This window comes from Equus przewalskii, chromosome 8 (assembly GCF_037783145.1).
Source record: "Equus przewalskii isolate Varuska chromosome 8, EquPr2, whole genome shotgun sequence".
Lineage (NCBI taxonomy): Eukaryota > Metazoa > Chordata > Mammalia > Perissodactyla > Equidae > Equus > Equus przewalskii.
In genome coordinates, this window is record NC_091838.1 from 52,595,628 (window position 1) to 52,614,535 (window position 18,908).

Consider the following 18,908-nt stretch of genomic DNA (forward strand, 5'->3'; position numbering starts at 1 on the left):
TTCAGGGAATGAACATTTTATTAACCTTTCAATTGATTTTAAAGGTAAAGCATTCAGTTTATCATAGGGTTGGTTCAATTTTATCTTTGGTTTATGGCATGTCTTATATTTTGAAAACATTTATATTTTCTTTTTGTTTGTTATACCATGACAAAACTATTGACCTGGATGGAATAAAATCTGTGAAAAATCATACAGACCAGGTGCTATAGATATCACTTTCTTCCTTTTCTTTATAGGTCTTCTCAAACTGTGAGTAACTAAGTGGTTTGTGCATCATTCCAGTAGCAAAGCTGAAACTCCCAGTGATCTTGGCTACTTGACCTACTCATTCCCCACTCTGAAATCAAGAGACGACTGCTCCACAAGACTCCTCCATAAATTGCTGCAATGTCTGTATCTAATTTATCATGGTAAGTGAATTACTTTCTAACCTTAAATGCAAGTGTATGTGTATCATGACACGGTATTTCGTGAGTAAATTGTCCTGTCAGAACTGGAGCAGAGAGAGAACCTTAAAGATCTTATTTCCAGAGATTGTTGTCCTATGTTAGGGTGAGGAAAGCAACCTAGAATTAAAAGGTTGAGACTTTCAGCACGATGGGATCTGGGGACTTTGGGAAGGGTTCAAGCCTCCTGCTGATTCCCAGTGACATCCAGTGCCTTTCTTGACAGCACTTCCTGGGGGGAGAGGAGTAGGAATGAAATATCCTTTCGCTGTTCCTCTCCACTGTCCTGTTCCCAGATACAGGACCAACCAGCGGTCAGGGTGGCTGTAAGCGGGGGATAGATATTTTCTCATCAGTGCTTTTCTTCACACTTCCTATTGCAAAAGCTCTACCCAAATTAAACTGAATAGAACTCAAATATAGAAGAGAAAATTCCTTTATAGATTCGTATCTCTAGTTAGCTGGCATTCTGAATACTCTTTGACATACAGTTTGTGCTTAAAAGCTGTTTGTGATTTTAAAAAAGAAGTATGGAGATATTTTTCTGGCAACTACTCAACAACTTTTCTATGGCAATGAAAAGCTATACTAACAGGGATGAATTTGAAGCCATTTTATTGAACTTTGGATTTTTTTTAATATATAAAGAGCCAAATAAGCAATATTATACAAATTCATAGTATTCAATATGTGAATGTAAGAAAAACCTGATAATCTTTTCTGCTTCCTTAAAAGCCCATCTCATCCTTGTCTTCAATTTGTGCTGGAAATATAGATCTCATCAGATTAAAGACTAGTTTCTACTGTTTAACTCCATGAATTTACTTTTAGTTAAGTAAGCAATTTCTTTAGCATGAAGGATGGGAAGGATTATTTGTTTAGATTTAGAGTAGTATTTCTAAAGGACCTGTTTTTATGGACTCCCTAGAATATGCCTTGGATTGCTACTGGGTGCTGAGGATCTCAGTTTGAAAAAGAAGTGAATTAAAGAAGCTAAAATATATTTTGTAAAAATAAATGAAAAAGTATTTAAATTGGGAATTATTACTGCCAAATATTTTCTTTTATATTGTTAAAATCAAATTATTAAAATAAAAGAAGCTAAACAATTTCTGTAGAATTTTTGAACCCCTTTGAACTCCTGGGAGATATTAAGTACACATTTATTTAAAGGAATTATACCCCTGGAAAACAAGTCTGTTGGAGGTGAATCCTCAAAAACAGGCTGCATGCCAAAGAAAAAGAAAGAGAAGGAGGAAGGCAGGGAACGGGGAAGGAGAAGAAAGCGTGGGTGAGGGCGGGGGTGGTGGTGGTGGGGAGGTGAAGAAGACGGGAGAGGGAGATAAGACACACGTATGATTCTTATATCTCAAAATAGGGTGTCATCTGACCTGGTTCACAGAGTCAGGACAGCACTAACACTGGAGCCTGTCCTTCGTGTGTAGCTCAATTAACATCTGCCTTGATGTGATGTAATGATTTGCTTAAGGGCCTTCCAAAACACAGCGAACTCCACAAAGAGAAGGACTGCATCTTCTGGTTCCAGCCCAACTGTCCAGGGCAGCTCTTAGAATTTAGTGCTGTGTAAATGAGTGAAAAAATATAAAGCATATAATTCAATAGCAAATTAGTGTTTTCCTTCTAAAAGAAAATTTAAAATTGTGTGGATATCTTATAGAATTCATATATCTGAAATTTGTTAGAATTCTCTCCATGTCGAAGGTTCAAATTTTACAGAAATAATTCTTGGATATTTTCATTCAGTAGTACTCTTAATTCAGGCTACAACTTAGGATCCACATAAGATTTCTATAAGGAGGCTCTTAAATTTGTTTTGCCAGTGTTACTCTGTCATACAGCTGTGTGAAGTTTGGCGTCTCAATTCTCCCTCTTCGAATTTGAGCTCCCCACGTGCTGGCAAGGAAAGAGTATAGGACAGAAATCTAAAATATGCAGAACAAGTCACTGATTTATTTCACTTACTCCAAGTTTAGAAATTGTTAACCTTCTTTTTTCACATTAACTTTTGTAATTTTCCTATATTCCCTAACATTTCTAATCTATAATTTGGGAAACATTATCTTATAAATATTTTAATAGAGACGCATAGTAACTTATCAGTTCTTTATGGGAATCTCTCACAGAGTTACATTAATTTAGTGAAATTATGGTAGTCTAGGGTCTGGCTATCTGCTTTGAAATCCAGAAACTAAGACGTGAAAATACTGACACTGGAAAATACACAGGGTGACAGACTACTTACTTAAAATAAGGTATGTAACTTTTAAGTGCACGGGATGCTTGATTTGGCCTAACCAGTGTATTCTCTAACTGTTAGAGAAAACTACATGGGAATCTAAATCAGAAGTTTGGCTGCTGTTGCATAACCATAGCAAGGAGAATTGTATGCTTCTAGTGTTCAAAGGAATCAGGCAGGGTAAGCTACACCTGGCAGGATATACCTATCAATAAGGGAAGTGTCTGCCAGACACCCCCATCTGCTTCTCAGGGCAGCTTCTTTATGCGTAGGAGTTAGAGTGACACTTGGTGTTTGTTTCTATGATTCTTCTGAGTTCCACCTTTGCCAGGCTCTCCTTGGCTTGGCTTCCTCATTAATGTTAGCACTGATTTTATAGTCAAAACCTACTTCAATCTGTAAACAGTTTGGTCTTCCTGCCATGATGTTGTATATATCTGACCATATCCATGTATTGGTTTAACTCTGAGGCTTAATGGGGGCAAGGGTGCCTTACTATGATCTCCACATGCAACCTAGGAATTTAGAAAATGTAGGTTAAGATGCTTACATTCATATTTGTAACTATCCAAGGAATACTCCCAGCTTTTAAACACCCAGCATAGAAAGTTATCTTTTTATATGACACTTGGAAAAAATAGAAAATAATTTGGCCCTTTTATGCAGAATCTCAAAAGAAATACGATCTAGAAAACATTCAAGTTTCTGGGAAACTATGCACTGTCAGTCAGATAATGAGGAGTGAGAATTGATCGTTAGAGTCACATGGTGACATACAGCAGATGTTTCATGAATCTTCCTGTTTTGTAAATAATTATGAGGGAGCCCATGATTGAGTTGATGCTGGTTGAGATAGAGACAAAAGGATGTACAGAATCAATTGCAGGCATCCATGAACAGGTGACAGGGTCCAGGCTATGCTCTGAGGGAAAGAACTGTTGCTGGTAGCAGAGATAATTAATAGGAGACATAAGGCAGCACAGAGTTGCAACAGGGTCCTATATCTATACACAGAGAGAGAAATGGTGTGACGTCAAGGGGTGCTTGAAAGGACTTTCAGTGCTTACTTCTCTGATAATCATCCTCAATCCTTTCTTTTTCATATTTTTCATTGTTTGTATATACATATATCATATATAACATTTTAAAACATACAATTTTACAACATGCAAGCCAAGTAAATATTACTGACAGTGAACATGTATGTGGCATTTACCATGTACCAAGCACTTTTTTAGACACTTTGCAGATATTGACCTGCGTACCCCTCACAGCAACCTTTTTAGGAATGTAGTGTTGTTAATGCATTTCCAAAAATGGGAAAAGCTAGGCATAGAAAGTTAAGCAATTTGCCAACACGATACAGCCACTAAATGGTGGAGTTAGGAAATGAATACAGGCAGTCAGTTGGTGCTCCTAACCACTAAACTACCCAGGTCAAAACATTACCCTTGCTGTGTGCATTGACTTCAAGCCAAGTGTCCTAGTTCTCATTTCCAGCCAGAATGTTTCCCTTAATTTCCTCCAATGTAGATATTCTGGAGCCTCTCCTAGAAGGGAGTGAGCATCTGCACCTGGGAACACTATCAGGTATTAGAATAGGATTGGTTGGGCGGCAGGGGATGAGCTCCCTAATTTCCTAGGGGAGATAGGGAAGCTGTTGCTGTCAGAAACTTAGTTGAACTTCCAAAATTATATAAAGTGAGCTACTTAAACTACCCAATATAAATCTTAGTTCTACTTGGTATGTTACAGTCTAGAAATTGTCATGTTTTAATCATGATACATTAGAAGCACAAAAGTGCTGAAAGATATCAGCACTTTGCTATAGTTCAACTGAAGTGGCTCTCAACTGCCCATTTCAGAGAGACCCTCTGCTAGGCAATCAATACTTCTGCCCTCCCTGACCCTACTGCAACCTCAGCTTCCATTATGTTAGTGATATTCCGCATGATATTTTGCTACCTTCTGATTTCACTGAACAATTTCTATGAGCATCTCTCTATTTGATGGATGCAGAGTGACATCATCGTGTGTAAAGGCTGGGTGACGTTGTATGGCAGTAGCGTTATTTGTTTCACCCATCCAGATTGGACCTTCATGTATTTTCTAATTTTATTTTTCACTATTGTTAATACTTCTACTGTGAGGAAATTATTCAGATATTGCTGGGTCACAAGTACTGTGCCTGGTGAGTATCTTGTTGCAGCTCCTTGGATTATAGACATCAAGGCTATGGAGAAAATATGTATTTCTGAGAAAATGTCAACTCATCTTTTTAATTTAATTTAATTTTTTTTTTGAGGAAGATTAGCCCTGAGCTAACATTTGCTGCCAATCCTTCTCTTTTTTGCTGAGGAAGACTGGCCCTGAGCTATCATCCATGCCCATCTTCCTCTACTTTATATGTGGGAACACCTGCCACAGCATGGCTTGCCAAGTGGTGCATAGGTCTGCCCCTGGGATCCAAACCAGAGAACCCTGGGCTGCCGAAGTGGAACATGCAAGCTTAACCACTGTGCCTCATCTTTTTTATTTTAGAAAAGGATCCATCATGTATGCTAACACTTTCATCAGATTTAGTCCCTCATATACTTTGAAAGGTGCTGATAATTGTCAAAGAGATGTTTACTTACAGTTGACTAATAAAATTTTAATAGACTGGATCAAAAGTCAACAAAATATTCCACCTTGCATGCCCGTAGATTGGAAATATAACAAAGTCTGAATTGTGTAAGTTATTGATATATTGACTAAATTTAGAAGTGGTGAATGGTCTTTATTGAATATGCTTATCATATAACATGCTATTATGAATGTTGGTAAGTTTAATAATGGTCTAATAGGAGATGAAAACTAATTTGAATTATGCTCTTTATCCAAAAGCAATAGTGTGTTCGAATCATAGAATTGAGAAAGATGCAAAATTAAAAGTGTGGATACTTTTTCAGATTATATGATATTTTTATCTAAATTCTTCTTTAATGAATAAATGAGGAAGTGAATCATTCCATATTATTCTTTGACACCTGCATTTAGGAGGAAAAAATTCTGGAGAGACAGAATCACATATTTACTCTAAGGAGGGGAAGAAATCAGGATCTTTCCCCAAAAGTTACCTTAGCCGCTATTCTGCAAACTACTTGTCCTATTTACACTGTTAAATGGCAGGCTCTCAGGGACAGTATTTGCAGTGGCAGAGGAAGTAGAGACTTGAATTGCTTCTATTTTTGGAGAAATCAGAACCCACAGGGGATAAAAATGTAGATTGTGAAAGTAGAGATTGCAAGGGAAGTTTTTACCCCAAGTTTAACAGGGAAAGTCAGAATTGTCAACAGCCTATTATTGGAGAAGAGGAAATAAAGAAAAAGACTGGACAGAAATGTAAAGCTAATGTTTCTAACTGAGAAAAAATGAAACCTTCTGAGTAATAGGAAAAGCTTAGTTGGCGAGATACTGTAAGTACTTCTTAGCATGGTAAGTGCATGTTGAGTGAATGACTATTATATTAAGGTATTGGCAAGAGAGAGTAGATTTGAGAGCCTAAACCTTAAGAATCCTCATGTAAGTAGGGATGGTCAGCTTGTAAAGGAGTAGATACAGAGCATAAGAGAGTAAGTTGAGTTTAGGAGAAAATAAATAAGAAGAAAATAACCTAGAAGAGGAAGGGAGGGGAGAATAAAATAGTCAAAGTGAAAACTCAATGTGTCCCCCAAATTACATAACATTTTAAGTTACAAGTGTGACAATTTGGATGAAAGTCAATTTACTGAATTCTTCAAAATTTCAGTGTTTTTCTATTCATAATATGCCTTTCAAATAAAAATCCCTTCATTATTGAAATGATTAATACTGTTTTGATTTGGGCTTAACAGTTTGGGTAAACACATTATATTTTTAGAATGCCTGACCATTTTTGGCTCCGAGCTATGGGCCTTTAGAAATAGCTTTTTAAAAATTAAACATTTTTAGACAACCTCCTGGATATTTTTCTCTTTATATCTACCTCAAATTCTTTTTCCTTGACTAATCCAAGTAATAATCAGTGAAACAGAATATTTTATTTTTGCTCTTAAATACTAGTGCCAACTAGACATGAATCACATTTTGAAGAAAATGGTTTTGTAAATTCTGGCCAGCTTAGAGGAGTTTGCTTTCTTGTGAAGTTAATGAGTCAGGTTGCAGGTTCAATTCCCACAGGGACCAATTAGTTCCACTCTCTTTCATGGCCAAAGCCTATACCTGTAACCCTGACCAGCCCTCCTTCCCAGACTTGCCATTGGTCACAAGTCATTAGAAGCAGTTGATAGATCATCACCCATTCACAATCAGTCTTGGGAAAAAATATAAACCCTAAAATCAAGTGCTCTTCAGGGATCGGTAATGGGTCACATCATCATCTTCCTTTTGAATATCATCCAAGTCTATAAATATACTTTGAAATATGTCTTTTCATCATTCTCAGAGGAATCGTAATTTACTCTCTTGTGAAAGAACTACGGTGAATAATCACAGAAATATTTCCTTAGACTGTAGGAGCTTTAACATAAAACTGGGCAGTCCATTCCAACCCTTAAGGCTAGAGTTACTAAACACCAGCCCTTTTTGGACTTGAAAAATTAAGATAAAGACCAGTGAATAGTCTATGAAATTATTTTAGTTATTAAAATAGTTATGTAGGCTAAGGTATATTTTTCTCAGCATGATCAAAAGTAAATTAACTGTGAAATCATAGACATCATTTGCCGTTGATGTATAAAATTTTCAATGATTGTGATATCCTGGTATTTATTCGCTACTGTCTTTTTGCTTATTGGATTTTTGTAATTTTTATTTTTTTACTTGTTTTTAAGATTGTGAAGCGAGTTCAGCTTGATTTTAAAACTAGTCCAGCTCGATTGAGGGAAAAAACCCACTTTTCAACTCAATTGCATGGTCACCAAAAGAGTTTGTTTCATTCTTTTATACTTGATTTTATGTTCCTTTTTAAAGAATGGGTTCGTTGTTATATTTCATAGGAATTTACAAATAATTCCTGCACAGTTAAAGAGATGAATTAGTATAATTTAATTGTATCTTGACTAGTGCTACATTATTTTTCTGTAAATTAGATGTTATTTTCCTACATTTATGTTCATCCATGTCTTCATTCAACAAATATTTTTGAGTTCCTATGATGTGCAATTTTCAATCCTGTGGATAGAATAATGAATGAAACAGAAGTCCCTACTTTCATTAAGCTTACATTTTAGTGCTGAAGACAGATATAAACAGATAAACAAATAAGTTTTATGATATTAGATAGTGATAAGTATTTTGAAGAACAATCAAACAGAGTAAAAAGATAGAGTGGTGGAGGAGATGGGGAATTGATCATGAAAAGCCTCTTGACAAGGGGGCATTTAAGCAGAGAGGGAAGAAGCTATATGACCCTTCAGGCCTTTCAGGCAGAGAGACAGGAGGACAAAGACCCTGAGACTGAAATATACCTGGGGTGTTTGAGGGTCTATCAAGGAAGCTAGTTTGATGGAAACAGCCAATGAAGGGGAGAATCCCAGGCACTGAGTTTGAAGAGGTATCAGGGGGCCATGTAGATCACGAGAAAGACTGGATTTATTCTAAATTTGGTGGACAACTTTGCCCTCACTTCTCAGATTACAGGCAAGAGTTCATATAAAATATAAATTTAGTGAAATTAGTGAGTCTTGATCTGATTTCTATTTCAAAAGGACCTCTCCATGATCTTCAAATTTTATGAAAACAATTCATATTATATTCTTAATATAAACACTCAGCAGAGATGATTAATAATTAGATGTAATAAGGAAAGAAAAGTTGTTAATGAAAATTTTTTTTCATGAATATAGCCTGTCTCATTATCATCCATTTTAAAAGATTCAACCAATCTGATACATGTGAATAATTAGGGACATGATGTAAAAGAGATTTCATCCATAGAAATATTCTATCTTTCATTAAGGAGTTTTATAGTAGATGAATGAATGTTTTTGTAAACTGTGGAAATTCAGGACATATTATCAATTATACAACTTTTTATTTATTTTTTAAAAAATTTTTATTTTTTTCGGATGTACATCATATTTCAAATTCTGTGTACATTACATCATGTTCACCCCCTGAACACTAATTATAGTGCATCTCCTCACATGTGACCCTAATCACCCCTTTTGCCCTCCCCCCTTCCCCAATGGTAACCACCAGTCCAATCTCCAGTGCTATGTGTTTTTTATTTTTTTGTCGTTTTTATCTTCTACTTATGAGTGAGATCATATGGTATTTGACTTTCTCCCTCTCACTTATTTCACTCAGCATAATACCCTCAAGGTCCATCCCTGTTGTCACAAATGGCTGGATTTCGTCATTTCTTATGGCTGAGTAGTAGTCCATCGTGTATAAATACCACATCTTCTTTATCCATTCGTCCCTTGATGGGCACCTAGGTTGCTTCCAAGTCTTGGCTATTGTGTATAGTGCCGCAGTGAACATAGGGGTGCAAGTATCTTTATGCCTTTGTGTTTTCAAGTTCTTTGGATAAATACCCAGCAGTGGAATAGCTGGATCATATGGTAGATCTATCCTTAATTTTCTGAGGATACTCCAAACTGCTTTCCATAGTGGCTGCACCAGTTAGCACTGCCACCAGCAGTGAACAAGGGTTCCCTTCTCTCCACACCCTCTCCAACATTTGTTGTTTCCTGTCTTGTTAATTATAGCCATTCTGACCGGAGTGAGGTGATACCTCATTGTAGTTTTGATTTGCATTTCCCTGATAGCTAATGATGTTGAGCATCTTTTCATATGCCTGTTGGCCATCCGTACATCTTCTGTGGAGAAATCTCTGTTCAGATCTTTTGCCCATTTTCTAATCGGATTGTTGGTTTTTTTGTTGTTGAGCTGTATTAGTTCTTTGTATATTTTGGATATTAACCCCTTATCTGGTATGTGGTTTGCAAATATCTTCTCCCAATTGTTAGGTTGTCTTTTCATTTTGTTGATGGTTTCCTTTGCTGTGCAGAAGCTTTTTAGTTTGATGTAGTCTCATTTGTTCATTTTTTCTTTTGTTTCCCTTGCCCGGTCAGACATGGGACTTGAAAATATGCTGCTCAGACCAATGTCATAGAGCGTACTGCCTATGTTTTCTTCTAGAAGTCTCATGGTTTCGGGTCTTCCATTCAAGTCTTTAATCCATTTTGAGTTGATTTTTGTGCATGGTGTAAGGGAATGGTCTGCTTTCATTCTTTTGCATGTGGCTGTCCAGCTTTCCCAACACCATTTATTGAAGAGACTCTCCTTTCTCCATCATATGCTCTTGGCTCCCTTGTCAAATATTAGCTGTCCATAAACGTGTGGGTTTACTTCTGGGCTCTCAATTTTGTTCCATTGATCTGCATGTCTGTTTTTGTGCCCCTACCATGCTGTTTTGGTTACTATAGTTTTGTAGTATAATTTGAAATTGGGGAGTGTCATACCCCCAGCTTTGTTCTTTTTTCTCAGGAATCCTTTGGCTATTCGGAGTCTTTTGTTGTTCCGTATAAATTTTAGGATTCTTTGTCCTATTTCTGTAAAAATGTTGTTGGAACTTTGATAGGGATTGCGTTGAATCTATAGATTGCTTTAGGAAGTATGGACATTTTAACAATGTTAATTCTTCCAATCCAAGAGCGCGGAATATCTTTCCATTTCTTTGTGTCTTCTTCGATTTCTTTCAACAATGTCTTATAGTTTTCAGTGTACAGATCTTTCACCTCTTTCGTTAAGTTTATTCCTAGGTATTTTATTCTTTTTGTTGCAATTGTAAATGGGATTGTATTCTTAATTTCTCTTTCTGCTACTTCGTTGTTAGTGTACAGAAACGCAACTGATTTTTGTACATTGATTTTGAGATGTCCTCACTGCAGTTAATAGCCAGCAAAGCCAGACAGTAAGACCCCCTCTCAGCTGGGCTGAGTCCGAAGGATGATTATAGCAGTATTGCCCCCGTTCTGGACCTCACTCCTCCAGGGAGGGCTGCATACCTTAGGTTGGCTCCCACCTGGCCAGCTGAGAAGCTCCGCTGCTCTCAAAGGTGGCTTTTTTCCTCTCCGGCCAGAGTTACTGCCTCTTCTGCTTTTGTCAGGACTGTCCCTTGTTGTGGGGGTTCTTTTTATCCAGTTTTCAGTTTTCAATCCAGGGTGATTCTTCCTAAGATTGTTGCAACCCGGTTGTGTTCGTGGGAGGAGGCGAGTTCAACGTCTGTTCACAGTGCCATCTTGACGAGAACCCCTCAATTATACAACTTATATTTTACATTTATTTTTAAACCCTCACCCCCAAACTTCAAGGCTAATTTCAATATATAAACACAAAAGTGCCTTAAGCAATGAAGTGTCTATTCTATACTGGTAGTTTAATGTGTGTGTGGTTTTAGTGAGGAACCTGATGTGATACAGCATCCATCTTAAGTGCTAATGTGTTTTGGAGAGAATGTTGGCATAAAATTACTGGGTGTCCTTTCTCGGAATATATTTCACCATTATTCTAAGATTATGATCTTTTTATACTTTTGATGGTAAAATATGGTTTCTTTTATGGTTCTGGTTCTAGATGGAAGCTAGATAATTTTTCTTTTTTTATGTCTGTACTTGGCAAAATGGAAGTTGGAAGCACAATGTTGATCCCACTTCTCCCCCATCTCGTGTGTGTGTGTTTTAATTTAATTGGACCATAAAATAAAAAGTCTGAAATTTCTGGAGTACTGGGAATTCTTTCAAACTGGCTCCAATTCAAAGTTTGTCAATGATATATGATCCAGATCACAGAAGAAATCATTCATGGATATCTGCCACCTTCATTTGGTGCTATCGGGTTGTAGATTCAGTGTATTGAGAAAGCTTGAAAATGACTGTATTGACTAGAATGGAATAAAATGGTCTTACAAGCATATAATATCCAACCTATTGGTTGCTTCTTTTACTAAACCTATGCAAGCCACTGCCTATGTAAGGAGACGTGGCTAATCCATCCTTCTTCCTGGGTGTACCTTTACCATTTTGTGTCTAGGAAGTATTTCTACAAGGTTACAATTACTTCTTTCCTGCTATTTATTTTCAGTCATATTTAACATTTATGCATTTTCCTTCTCTTTTTAATAATTATATTTTTATTATCAGACAGCATTAAAGTCTTCCTGCTGGTGGTTCAGCAAACTCATTTTTTGTTATGGACAAAGTCAGTTCATTGCTCAATGCTACTTAACTTGTTAATGCTACTGCCAAATAAGAAATATTTATATTTCAAATAACTAGGCTTGAGCCTTTGAATGTGTTTTAATTCCCTAGAATTTGGAAAGTTAAATGCTCTCACATTCACGTTTACAGAGCTCACATAAATGGTATTTGGTGAGTTGAAACTATTAATTATAGGTACCAAGTTGAAATCAAGTGAAAATTTTCCCTTGGTGCTTAGATAAAACAGTGCATGACTTTACAACTTCAGTCCTCAATACCCAGAGCAGCCCCACAACAGCAGCAGAGGCAGAATAACCTCCACTGACAGATGACTTCCTAAAGAGACAGGTACACCAGGCCTCCCTATTTCAGTTGAGAGCTGGTGGTGAAAGCAGAAATTGTGAGTCCTCCACCATCCTTTCTGACTGATAAATTTCATGTAGGAGGATATTATTGTTCCAGATGGTTTTCAGTTTTATGCACACTAGCTTTGTAGACTCCTGCTGTAATCGAAAATTGGTTTTACTCCAACATTTGCCAAAAAAATTAGATTAGGTTAACTACTCTTTGGTTTTAGATTACTGATACAAACTGCTTTCATGAATATGACAGGAAAAAATGAAATTCAAACTAAATGATGTCCCTGGGTGCATTTGCATTTAGACATTTTCCCTGAGGTTTTTATAGTGTCATAAAATTGTATTCAGATGCAGAATTTGCCGAGAATCAGGCTCATTGAAATTTTGATGATCTTTTCTCAATCCATAATATTCTTTTTAGTGTTTCTATGGAAAACTAGGTAGATATTTCAAGTGACTGTAAGGGTGATGATGTGAAAAGACTTAAAGGGCATCTATTAATTCACTTGCATGGTGAAAGCATTCAGTATGTTTGTTGCTTCTGAGTTCACATGAACTGAGTAAGAGAAAGTAATTTTCCTGAAGTGAGGAATTGCTTGATATTCCTCCATATTTTTTTCGATTTCAAATTTTAATCATTTGGAGAATAAGAAGACATTAAAAAATGCTTATTATATTTGGCAAATTATGAATGATTGATTGATTGAAGTCAAGCATTGAGCCATAGCTGTCAACAGAATATATAGTGAGATATATGAAACTTCAGCTTTCCAGTTAGAATGTATCTGGACAGCTGACTACTAGGAGAGGATGAGGTCATCCTACATATTGTTGGCATCTGGTACTCAGCAGGTGCTTTGCCCTTGCGAATGGCTGAACGTTCACCAGAGGAGTCTGATTCCCCAGCCAGGCATTGTAACAGAGAGTGTATATATAGCATGGATAGGAAGATTTTGGTTGAAAGAAAAAGTCCAACATTGGAACAGGAGGTGAAGTGATTCGACTGCCATACAGTTATTCTGTGTCTAATGTATGCAGACATTTGTCACTGGGCAGTGAAGAGTTTGTGGATATATTTTCAGCTCTGAATTAGAGCTCTGGTTCATTTTAGCTAAGGTGACCGCTTTCCTGATATTTAAGAAAATAAAACACCTCTGTTCCCATTCTGTGCTGTTGATTTTTAACCTCTGCACTTTTGAGAAAGTTACTCTGATCCATGTTCTGTCATCTGCTACTCTTTCTGTCTCTTAGCCTTTTCTCATCATCATAAATTATTGGCTAACATTGATAAGGCATTTTCCTAAAATCATAGAACATTTTCTGGAAGAAAACTGTGAGGTCATATGGGGCAGTGGTTGCAAAGTTGGGGTTCATGGACAAGGGGCAGTTAGTGACAAAGCATCTCCTTATAAAATGAGAAAAATAAAGATATTATTTGTCTAATTTTGCTAAATTTCTCTTTTGCTGAAATGATGTATACTTCATGGTTATTTGGTATTAAAATGGTCTTCCTTTTATGAAATGAAGGTGATAATAAATGATAATTATTGTCCATTACTGATAAAAGTTGAAGTGTTTAGCCTAAAAGTAGATCTCCAAATTTAATTTTCAAATTTATGATTCTATAAATATAAGAGTCTGGGAACTACTGATCTAGTTTGGCTAATTACCCAACCCATGAATCCCATCAACAGAAATCCTAACAACTGGTAATCCAGCCTTTCCTCAAAACTCTTCCTATGAGTTCACAGCCTCAGGGGTGCCCATTATGATTTTGGGCTCTTCTACTTATTACAAGTTTTACCCTACATTTGATCTAAGGCTACTCCTTTGATTGCTACTTTTTTATTTTACCTAAAGCCATATATGCTTTGTCTATAAAAACATTTTCCCAAATGTCTTCCAAAGACCACTAATTCCGTGGTATATGTTAATAGGCATCACAAGGAGATGGGGAACCACAGTCAAATTATTTGAGGAAACAATTCAAACAGTAGATTCTTTAATTTCAGTACTTCACAAATTCTTTATTGGGCTAATTTATTCAACAAATATTTATTGAGCACCTACTACATGGCAGGCAGTTTTCTATATTCTAATCTATACAGGAGATATTTAAGAAGAAGACACAATCATCTGAGTTTCCCGGATTTAGACTGTGGAATCTTCCTTTTTTTTCTTGTAGTTGGTATTATTTGGGCCAGCACTGAAACCATTAGATAATTGCTATCTTCTCTCCTACCTCTCCCTTTCTGTAAAGTTTCTCCAACTAAACCTATTGATTCCTTTAACTCTTACTCAGTTACATCATTTCCAGACTCTTCCACTCTAACCTGGACATATCCTTGTTTATCTTTGCTTCTGTTGAAAATATGGTAATAACTGAACACAAAACCCAGGTTTGGTTTGACTTAGTGCAGCGTGGGACTGCTATCTTCTTTTGCTGGCTGTATATTCTTATGGGAGCAAGAGAAACTCTGTTTTTTTTTTGTGCCAGTTTTATCATGTGTTTATTAAATATGAGCTAGAAGTCCATAATGAGCACATATTATATCAAGCATCATCTTGTTAGAGCTGGCCCATCAACCTGTCATGTTAAGATCTTTTTGGAAATTTGTGTGTTGGACTTTCAAGGAAAGCTACCCATTCAAGTCTTAGGTGGGGCAGGTTATTATAGGAATAACTCTGGAATAATGGGGACAGCTATCTCAGCCACACAGTCCAGCTTGCTGTACTGCAGAAACAGCAGCACAGGAAAGTGTCAGGGGAACGCTGGGACAGCTGTAGTGTTGGGCCATACAGAATTGAGAATGTGGTTCAGGAACTGAAGGCCAATTAGGATGCAATGAGGCCCTAGTGATTGTCATCTCATTGTCCCCAGGAGCAAAACTTTATTGATCTCTCTTCTAGTTCTATGGCATTAATCTGATTCACTGATGCCCGCCTTTCTGTGACATTCTGATTCTGCACCTGCTACCTGCACTGCCTAAGTCTCACCATATATTGCAAGCCCATTCAGTACACTACTGTCTTATGCAATAGTTTTCTCTTAATCAAGCAATCCTTCTACTATGGCAGTTTTAATCTACCATATGGCTCATATAACAGGGTTGATTTTTGACTATAACTATCTTTGAGCCAATCAGGATAAATTAGCCATTAATAAGACCATGAAAAAACTAAATAGATTAGTAATAGAACAGTGAGTGGTCCCTGGGCTAGCAGAATCAGCATCACCTGAGAACTTGTTAGTGTCTCCACCCTACCCCTGCTGAATCAAAAATTCTGCATGTGGGATCCAGCAATCTGTATTTTTTTCAATCCCTCCAGGTAATTCTGATGCATGCTCAAGTTTGAGAACAGATGGTACAAAATTGTCTCTCTGGAGTCTAGATTTATAGTGTGACTGCCAAAAATAATGACTTTGGGCATAATTGATATGCATAAGATCTTTCTGATAATATTTAACTAACAGTTTCAGCTGTTTTTTAAAGTTATTTTTTAACAAGAGGAGAACGTAGTCAGCATAAAAGATCATGCTTCTTTTCCTGTTAGCTGTGGCACCCAGCTGATGTAAACTTTGGATCGATTTTTTGTTATACAAGTTAAAAACAATAAGCCTGATTCCTGATGTTTAAAAATTCAAAGAGGAAAGTGTACTGCTGGAGACCATTCCTGTCCATTCTGGTTTTCATGGTATTTCTTAGTATAACAAATTTTTTGAAATAGAATTTATATATAATACAATTCACTCATTTAAAATATAGTTTGGGGCCAGCCCGGTGGTATAGTGGTTAAGTTTGCATGCTCTGCTTTGGCAGCCTGGGGTTCACCGGTTCAGATTCCAGGTGAAGACCTATACACCGCTCATCCAGCCATGCTGTGATGGTGTCCCACGTACAAAATAAAGGAAGATTGGCACAGATGTTAGCTCAGGGACGATCTTCCTCAAGCTAAAAAGAGGAAAATTGGCAATGGTTGTTAGCTCAGGGCCAATCTTCTTCTTACACACACACACACACACACACATACACAAACACAAAATATATATATATACAATTCAATAACTTTCAGTATATTCTGAGTTGTGCAACCATCCCCACAATCAGTGGTAGAACATTTCATGACCCCAGAAAGAAATCCGTATTGATTAGCAGTCACTCCCCATTCCCTCCCTTACCTACCTCTTCCTCAGCCCTAGGCAAGCGCTAACCTACTTTCTGTCTCTATGAATTTGTCTATTCTAGACATTTCATATAAAAGCATCATATAATATATGGTCTTTTGTCCCTGCCTTCTTTCACTTACTGTAATGTTTTTAAGGTTCATCCATGTTATAGCTCGAATCAATGCTTCATTTCTTTTAATTATTCTAAGTCATTCCAAATAATATTCCATTGACTAAATACGCTACATTTTATATATCTATTCATCATTTGATGGACACTGGGTTGTTTCCACATTTTGGTTAGTATAAATAACGCTACTTTGAATAATGTACAAGCTTATTTGTGGACATTCTTTTCATTTATCTTGGGTATATGGTTAGGACTGGAATTTCTGAGTCAAGTGATAACTGTATTTAATTTCTTGAGGAACTGACAGACTATTTTGCGAAGTGGCTACATCATTTTACATGCCCACCAGGAGTGTGTGAGTGTTGCAGTTTCTCCATATTCTGAGCAGCACTTGCTATTACCTGTCTTTTGATTATAGACATCTTAATGGGTAGAGTAGTGTCTCATTGTGGTTTTGATTTATACTTCCCTGATGATTAATGATGTTGATGTTAGGCATCTTTTCATATACTGATTGGCCATTTCTTTGGAGAAATACTATTCAGATCCTTTACTCATATTTATTTATTTGACTTTTCATTATTGAATTATAAAAGTTCTTTATATATTCTGGATGCAGATCCTTATCAGATATAAGTTTTCATGGTATTCTTTTAATAAAGGCTTGAAGGACTAAATATGATTTCTTTGTATGGAAAAGAGGTTAATGAGAGATTAAAAAGCATGAGTTTTCTCTTCAATAAAACAGAAAGTAGCAATGATCACTGCTAGGATAATTCAACATCAAATTTTCCTGCTTATTGGTGACACAGGAGAACAGTTTCTTCTGGAATGAAAGGGCAAGAAGCATAATGCACCCAGCTCATGAGTGAGGGAGAGGGGTGGAAATGGAGACAGTATAGACTTGCCACATTAAATTGGAATGTGATGAGTAAGAGAGAGGAAGCTGGTCATGAGGTGGAATCAGGGTCAAGGCAGAAGAAGCTCTTTAGATTGGAAAGATTGTGCATGTTTGAGGCATGGAAGGGAAGTGTATGGAAAGGGAACAATTGATTGAACATAAAAGAGACGGTGGGGCAAAATCTTAATGAGGTAGGGCAGGGCAGAATAGAAAACACCAAGGAACAGTACTGTAATGGCTGTCAGGCCACCTCTTGAAGCTCCTTGACCATTCTCAGGTGCAGGATCCAAACAAACGAGATGTATCTTTACTATTCATGTAAGCACTGTTGATCTGAATGAGCTAGCTAACCCTCATCACATCCCCCCTCAGAATATATTCATCTGAAGTTTCTATCAAATCATCAATGTTGATTACAAATCGTGAAGAAATGTTCCTTATTATAGAATATTCTGTATTATTGAGGGTTTTTTTTAATAAGCAAAGTATGTATACTTATGTATGACCACCACTTTTTTTGTTTTTTACTTTTTATTAAGATTATGATAGTTTACAACGTTGTGAAATTTCAGTTGTACATTATTGTTTGTCAGTCATTTTGTAGGTGCACCACTTCACCCTTTGTGCCACCTTCCACCCCCTCTTTCCCCTGGTAACCACTAATCTGTTCTCTTTGTCTACGTGTTTAACTTCCACATATTAGTGGAGTCATACAGAGATTGTCTTCCTCTATCTGGCTTATTTCACTTTACATACTACCCTCAAGGTCCATCCATATTGTTGTGAATCAGACAATTTTATCCTTTTTAATGGCTGAGTAGTATTCCGTTGTGTGTGTGTGTGTGTGTGTGTGTGTGTGTGTGTATACACTATATTTTCTTTATCCAGTTATCAGTTGATGGGCACTTAGGTTGCTTCCACATCTTGGCTATTGTAAATAATGCTTCAATGAACATAGGGGTGCATGAGACTTTTGGATTTGCTGATTTCAATTTCTTCAGATAGATACCCAGTAATGGGATGGCTGGGTCATATGATATTTGTATTTTTAACTTTTTGAGAAATCTACAAACTGTTTTCCATAGTGGCTGCACCAGTTTGCATTCCCACCAGCAGTGTATGAGGGTTCCTTTTTCTGCACCACCTCTCCATCACTCGTTACTCTTTGTTTTGGTTATTTTTGCCATTCTAACGGGTGTAAGGTGATATCTTAGTGTAGTTTTGATTTGCATTTCCCTCATGATCAGTGATGATGAGCATCTTTTCATGTTCCCATTGGCCATCCATGTATCTTCTTTGGAGAAATGTCTGTTCATGTCCGCTGCCCATCTTTTGATCGGTTTGTTTGATTTTTTTTGTTGTTGATTTGTGTGAGTTGTTTATATAGTATGGAGATTAACCTTTTGTTGGCTATATG

The 18,908-nt window shown here is 36.8% G+C and overlaps 1 protein-coding gene across 5 annotated transcripts in view; it reads left to right on the top strand.

Annotated features, from left to right (window-relative positions):
• Positions 1-18,908, top strand: part of OXR1 (oxidation resistance 1) — a 458,416-nt gene that overhangs the window by 91,273 nt on the left and 348,235 nt on the right. For all 5 annotated transcript variants that reach the window (XM_070630802.1, XM_070630806.1, XM_070630803.1 and 2 more), the window contains one exon: positions 240-413. In XM_070630802.1, coding sequence (XP_070486903.1) covers positions 391-413 — 23 coding nt within the window. In that variant the 5' untranslated portion in view covers positions 240-390. The remainder of the gene's footprint in view (positions 1-239; positions 414-18,908) is intronic.